The following is a 7,337-nucleotide window of genomic DNA, read 5'->3' as shown; positions in this document are numbered from 1 at the left end:
AAATTTTATGAACCCTAAACTTTGTGTATCATGATAACTTGGAACAACTTTTGGTTATAATTATATGTAATTGATTAACAGTTGATCTTATTCTCAGTTTATTAGGGGCATTTGCATACATACCACCTGTTTGTTATGAATTTATATATTTAACATATTGGTTTACATTTTTACATTTATACGGCCGGAATCTTTCACATCACATCAAAGATTCCACCATTCTAACTTCTAAGAAGTGATGCATCATTTCATGTATCAGTAAGGTGGTGCGTATAAAAATGGAAGTTTGAATGTTAGATGTGTAAATATATATATATGAATTGAGTGGTATGTATGCAAATGTTCCTTTGTTGAATTATGTTCTAATTCAAATTTTATGGGCATAATGATCGACATAAAACCTTTTGTTTGAATTCAAATTGTTCTAAAATTAATTTTGGTGAATGTTATTTAAAATTTTATTATTTATGTGAAAGTATATTTAACCCACTGGTAGGGGAAAATTTGCGTATGATAAACGTACGCAGCGCTGCGTATGATTTTGAGGTTATACGGAGGGTATAAGGAGGTTATACCCATCTTATAACCCCTTGTAACTTCAATGTAACTTAGTGTAACCTATTTGTAATCTACAAAAAAAGTTTCGCGTTTCTGTTATCATATATTAAGAATTTTTTAGTAGGTTATAGTTAAATTGCAGAATGTTACATGAACGTTACAAAGGGTTATATTGTGGATATAACCTCTTTATACCCTTAGTATAACTTCAAAATCATATGCAGCACTGCGTACGTCTATTGTACGCAATTTTTTTCCCACTGGTAGAGAGATTGTCGTTGAGTTCAAATGGAGCGACATATTTTGAGTTTTCTATAGAAATATTTACTTATGAGGCATTTACATTCATACCCTCCGATTCTTATATGTTTATGTATAGAAAATTCGAAGACAATTTCCTTCAAAAATACATTTATACTATCCATGAATCTGTTGATTCATTTACAACACTAAGGCGTTGCTGGTAACATATTAGACATAAGTTATTAGTATCCAGAAGACTCTAAGAAAAGTGTTCGACAATATTTAAACTATCATATTGTTCTCACCGACGTTCTTACCTTCCAGTGCGCCGTAAGTCTCATGAATCCGCCGATTCGTAGGATTTAGAAAATCTTAGATTTACGATCGAAATCGGTGGAATCCGAATTTATCAAACCCACGGCTTTATTTTGTCCAAAATGACTGTCTGGCAAGATTTTTCTCACATTCTACTTAAATCTCATGCTAAATCCATTGCCAGACAACCTCTAAACATAAGCCACCACAAGTTCAATTTAACAAAGAATGATATAATTCACATCGGATGTAGCTAATTTATTCACATAGCATCTAAATTTTTTCATTTACATATCCCCGAACTTTCTTATGTACTTATGACACAAAAATAATGTTTCTTTAGAAAATGAGAGCTAAAAAGATAATATGTGACATTAGAATTCGCGATCTTACAATGAGAAACTATAGTCTCACATTATGTCACGAATAAATGTGCACTACGCTTAAAAAATGATTTGCTCTATCAAATGAACGATGAGCAAATCATTTGATAGAGCAAATCATTTTATATCAGATAATCGTCGTTCATTTATTATAAGTGAAAATAATTTATTTATTTATGAAAAAGAAAAAAATGATATCTTAATATTACAAATTATAATTTGAATAAGCACCAGTGGTCTAGTGGTAGAATAGTACCCTGCCACGGTACAGACCCGGGTTCGATTCCCGGCTGGTGCATTTTAAATGGAGTGAGAAATATTTTTATTTTCTGATTCAATAGCAAATATTCCACAGGGAAATCATAATGCTGAATTATTCCAGTAGAAATATTTTTTTTATTTATTCCACGGGGCCCGTTTGGGGCAGCTTATTTGGTGCGGTGGCGTTTTGAAAACGCACCTGGTCTGTTTGGGTAAACTGTGCTTTGATAGTTTATGCATTTTCAAAATGCAGAAAACAGTCTTTTCACACCGCAACTATCTAGGTGCAATGAGAGCTATTCCAGTAGAAATATTTTTTTTTTATTTATTCCACGGGTAAGGGTCTGTTTGGGACAATTTATTTGGTTCGGTGGCGTTTTGAAAACACACTTGGCCTGTTTGGGTAAACTGCGTTTTGACAGCTTATGTATTTTTAAAACGCAGAAAATAACATTTTCACACCGCACCTATCTAGGTGCAGTGGGAGCTTATTGGCAACAGTCTGACTTTTCCAAAAAAATAAAAATTTGTAATAGTCACCGCACCTAGCTTATCAGCAGAAGTTTTTCAGCAGATTATTCAAATAAGCTGCAATTGCCCCAAACATTTTTTCAACAGATTATTCAAATAAGCTGCAATTGCCCCAAACATACCCTAAATCAAAATGTTGAAGTTGAATAATTTTAAAATTTATTTATTAAATTAGTCAAACGTTTAAACAAGAGTTTTTTTTTTTTTTTTAAATTTACAGACATTCTCCTCAATTCCTATGTATTTACATGAATAGCACTTAAGTTTTCTTATATATGCAAGAAAAAATGTACTTTGCTTTTTCAAAATTAAAATAGAATTTGAGTGATATAAATGTACAAATAAATCTTGGTGTTAAATACGTAAATATGGAAAAATTGGGTGGTGTGAATTATGCAAATTCCAATGTTTTGTGTGCTATGCATCTAAATCCCCCCAAGAACTATGTATTTACATATCTATCACCTAAACTTTTCTATTTAAATTTATAACATTTTAGTGTAAAATTATACATGAAAAGTTAGCAATGGTGATATTTTTTGTTGTATTAAGGAAGTGAGTTACATGCATGTAAATATAAAAGTTGAGGTGTTAGATATGAAAATACAAAAGAGTTGTGTGGTATATAATATAAGCTGCTTACAGACTGACTTTTGCAAAAAAAATTTGTAATAGTCACCGCAGCATTTTGAAAATTAGTTTTTTCTGTAGCAGCTTCAGTTACTTCTTCAAGCAACTGCCACAAACAGACCATTAATACAGATAAAGTTTCTCAAAATAACAGAAGTTGAGCTCCACAACTCAAGAATCCACTTCATTGTTCTTGTTGTCTTCTACGGGTTGGGATTCTATTGTGAATTTTGATATTTGAGTGAACTTGGAAAAATGAATGAAACAGGAGTGTTACATTTGTAAAAGTCAAGGTTATGAGTGCAATAAATGTAATTGCCCCTAACAAAAACTAAGCTCCACAACTAAACAAAAGTTACCTCAATGCATTTAGTCTGCTTCATTGTTCTTGTTATCTTTCTGCACTTTCAATAAATTAAAGTATTACAGAACGTCCAGTCTTGTTTTGTATGCAATCAAGTAATGCAATCTTCAAAATTCAAAATTTAAGTGCAATAAATGTCTCATTTTGACAAAAAAAACATGAAAACAGTGTTATTTTTTTTTATCTGTTGGGTTGTGAAAGTCATGCATGGTTCATGCTCATCATGATATTCATCAGGGAAGCAAACTTACAATGCTTTGTCGAGGCATTTACATACATTACACCCAATTCCTATCTATGTCCATATATAACACATAAACTTTACTTTTTTACATTTATACCGCCCAAATCTTTCATATCACATAAAACATGTCACTATTAACTTTTAAAAAGTGAAATACATCTTTTCTTGAAATGAAAACACGTCTTTCATGTATAGATAAGTTGACATAAATAAAAATTGAACTTTTGGTTTTAGATATGTAAATGATAGGAATTAAGTAGTATGTCTGTAAATCTCCATAAGAAAATAGTTTCTCCACAGTTTTGGGGATTTAACCCATTCAAGATGTAGTAAATCCGAATTTACGAGATTTACTAAATCTTAAAAACTTAAATCTCATATGTTACCAGACAACATCTTAATCTCAAACTGATTGAAATATTCTGATTAATGTACCTTTTTTACATACCAACCTTATGTTATGGATTTACATATCTAACAATTAAAATTTACTTTTTACATTTATACCGCCCAAATCTTTTACATAGCATTTAAAAAAAATGAAAGATTATGTTATTGGGGTCTGTAAGAACACAACAGAACTTCTAAAAAGATGAATTTTAACAAACATCTGGACAGCAATAATTTTCTGTTCATAACTGCAGTAAAGATTGAAAAAAACGAAGTTTAAAATGAAGATAAGCATGGAACATCAAAACAAAAGAAAGAAAAGGGACATTTACATAAGTAACACACAATTCTTGTGTATTTACATATCTCACTTCGATACTTTGAACTTACGCATCAAAAGGTGTATTTCACTTTTATAAAATTTAGGTCTGAGATATGTAAATACATAAGAATTGTGTGCTATGTAAGTAATTGCCCCAAGAAATTTTTTTTAACAGATTGATTTTCAAACATTATGGTTAAAACACTGCAAAAAAAAAAACATATAATCAATCAAATTTTATCACACTAATTAAACAAGCAACAACTACAAAAGCATTCATAAATCAAACAACAAAAGGCATACAAAATTTAACAAAAGACTAACAGAAAGGCTTAAAAAACTGAACTTTCATCCAAAAAATGCTTATAATTGCATTTTAGCTCAAAAGTAACAGGTAAAGGTTACCGATACAGAAGAAGATTTTGATCTTTGAACTTGATATCAATCATTCAGACAAATTCAGCCTGGTGGTTTCCATTCTTCCTGTACTGAGACTTCAAATGCTTAACAATAACATTCACAGGACTGCTTGCATCAGCTTCAGACACCAAATCACTCACAACTTTCTGTAAATCACTCATCTCATCATGAAACTCTGAATTCAGAACCAAATAAGAGAAATTTCCATCCAAAATCAAACCCAATGCTCTCAAGACTGAATCGAAAGAAGGAATATCCTCACAAGCACTTAAGCTCAACATTGACTTAGCCTGAGGACAAGGAACAGCTTCAGGGAAACTCTCATACTTCTTCAACCACTTGCCCAAATATCTAATCAAGCTCAATATCTCCCTTCCACCGAGCATCGAAATCGCAGAAGAGAAAACCAAATTATCTATATCAGACCTCCCAAACACATAATGGAGGCATAATTCAGCAGCAGAGAATCCATCATGCGCCACCATTAGCAAAACAGAAGCTTCTCTGGCCAAGATTACAGCTTTCTTAGACATACTCTTGTTTGTAGCCTTCTCAATCGCTAACAAAGCTTGTCTTTCCCATTCTTTTCTCACTTCCAAAAAACTTCGATAAGCTTTATCAGAAGGAGACAAGCAGAATCTCAGCAGAAGAAGAAGCTCGGAAGGACGAAGATCGGTGATGTGCTTCGCACATAAGCAAAGCAATCTAGCTTGATTCTGTTCCACCAGCTTCTCCACCAGATTCGTCGTATATAAATGCCCGACAAGTCCGCGCACAATTAGGCTTTCAACCAATTCCCATAACTCCAGAACGACGCACACATCAACGATCAAACCGGCGACCTCCCGGCCGATAAAATCCCCGACTTTCCCAATCGCAGTCCGCGCAAAATCAAAGCTGTGAAGACTGGATACCTCAGGATTCAAACGGAGACCCAGATTCTCTCCAATGGCTTGCAGAAAGCCGTTCAGGAGCTTGAGGAATTCAGCTCGATCGAGGGATTGGGGCTTTTTGAGCTTCTTATTTAAGGATTTGGAGAATTTGGTGGTGGATTCGATGATTTTGGAGTCCGAAGTGGAGATGGACCAGCCAGATAGGCGGACGACCGGAAGGGAAGTAAGGGATTCGACGTCGGGTTTTAATGTGGGGAGGATGTCGTTAGCGTTTAGAGTAATGGGGATCGTGGGAGAGGATGAGAGATCGCCGGCGTCGGCCGCCTCCTTTGCGCAGGTGATGGTCTGTAGGAGAGTCATGGAGTTTGATTTGGAATTAGGGCTTTGTTGAGAAAGATGAAAAAGTGCAGGTGATGGTCTGTAGGAGAGTCATGGAGTTTGATATGGAATTAGGGCTTTGTTGAGAAAGATGAAAAAGTGAGAGATTTTGAAGCCGGTGGAGAAAATTTAGCAAGTGTGTTTAAGAACATATAACTTTGTATTCAACAACAGCACCAGTGGTCTAGTGGTAGAATAGTACCCTGCCACGGTACAGACACGGGTTTCCCGGCTGGTGCATCGATTTTTTTATTTTAATTAATATTTATAATATAAATGTTTTTATTTATTTTTTAACAGTATTTTACAAGAAAAAAGACTTATTTTACTAGGTGATAAATTTAACTTTATTTTGTTTTTATTATTTAAATATTACTATGAATCATTCAAAATATTAACTATTTAAAATTTAAATTTATCATTTAAAATTTTGAATCATTAAAATATTATATTTAAAATTTGGATAGTTAAAATGCTATCCTTAAATATCATCATTAGCCTTATTCTAAGTTTTTTTTTAATTTTCTAATTATTTCTTTATCAAGTAATTTCTTGAATATTAAGTTTATTATTCAAAAATAAACATTGATACAATGGTAACCTAAGGGTGTTTGGATGCAAACACGACTTGGGATCTGTATGGGGGCACTTATGTGGTGCGGCGGTGGTTTGAAAATGCTGGAGTAGCGTATGGTTTATACGTTTGATCAACGGCTTGAAAACGTTGGAATATTTATTATTAAGAAAGCGAGGTGCGGGATCGACCTTGCGTCCCTCTTCGAAGATGAGTATTTGATCGAAATTTACTTCCAGTGCCCTTCTCCAACATTACTTAACAGAGTCAAAATGATTATTTATCTAGAAACAACTACAAAAAATGTAGTTTTGAATAAACTCATCCAAACAACCAGACAGTTTATCGGGACAATCCACAAATTATCAGATTATCAGAATAGTCTACAAATAAGTAGATTTTAAATAATATGCGGCTGCCTCAAACAAACCCTTAGTAAATCTATAAATCATAAATCCAATAAATTCTTCTTACCTTAGGATTTATCAAAACCTGAATTTAAGTTGAATAGAGGTAATTTCACACATTAAATTTGACCATAAATCCTCTTAAGAAGTGCTTCCAAAGACCCCCTTAGATTAGATTTGAATCTAGGCCTCAAACAAACCCACTCACTTTATAAATGAGTAAAACAAACTTGTTTTCCTTTTTTGAAAATTTACATGCATACCATATATTCACATGTCTATCCCCCCACAAAGTTTGATATTTATATAATGACATATGAATGTAGATGTGGGTTATTATTCTTGGGGGTTTTTACACATGAAGATCTCCAATTAATACTTATTGCATGTAAATGTCCCAAGAAATTAAATTTATGGGTGAAGG

At 33.1% G+C, this 7,337-nt stretch overlaps 1 protein-coding gene and 1 non-coding gene across 2 annotated transcripts; one reads left to right on the top strand and one right to left on the bottom strand.

The window, feature by feature from the left end:
• Positions 1-1,726: 1,726 nt before the first annotated feature.
• TRNAG-GCC lies at positions 1,727-1,797 on the top strand. Its single transcript has one exon. It is a non-coding gene; the product is annotated as a tRNA-Gly (tRNA).
• A 2,727-nt stretch (positions 1,798-4,524) lies between these two features.
• Positions 4,525-5,955, bottom strand: LOC110019298. Its single transcript, XM_020716919.1, has one exon. The coding sequence runs from the start codon at positions 5,912-5,914 to the stop codon at positions 4,691-4,693; it is 1,224 nt and encodes a 407-aa protein (XP_020572578.1). The 5' UTR covers positions 5,915-5,955; the 3' UTR covers positions 4,525-4,690.
• Between the last annotated feature and the right edge of the window lie 1,382 nt (positions 5,956-7,337).

This window comes from Phalaenopsis equestris, unplaced genomic scaffold (genome assembly GCF_001263595.1).
Source record: "Phalaenopsis equestris unplaced genomic scaffold, ASM126359v1 Scaffold000054, whole genome shotgun sequence".
Classification (NCBI taxonomy): Eukaryota; Viridiplantae; Streptophyta; class Magnoliopsida; order Asparagales; family Orchidaceae; genus Phalaenopsis; species Phalaenopsis equestris.
This window is presented reverse-complemented; position numbering and strand designations above follow the sequence as displayed.

Bases quoted from the DNA above. Each gene is read 5' to 3' on its own strand.
- LOC110019298 (XM_020716919.1), bottom strand. From the start codon at position 5,914: ATGACTCTCCTACAGACCATCACCTGCGCAAAGGAGGCGGCCGACGCC.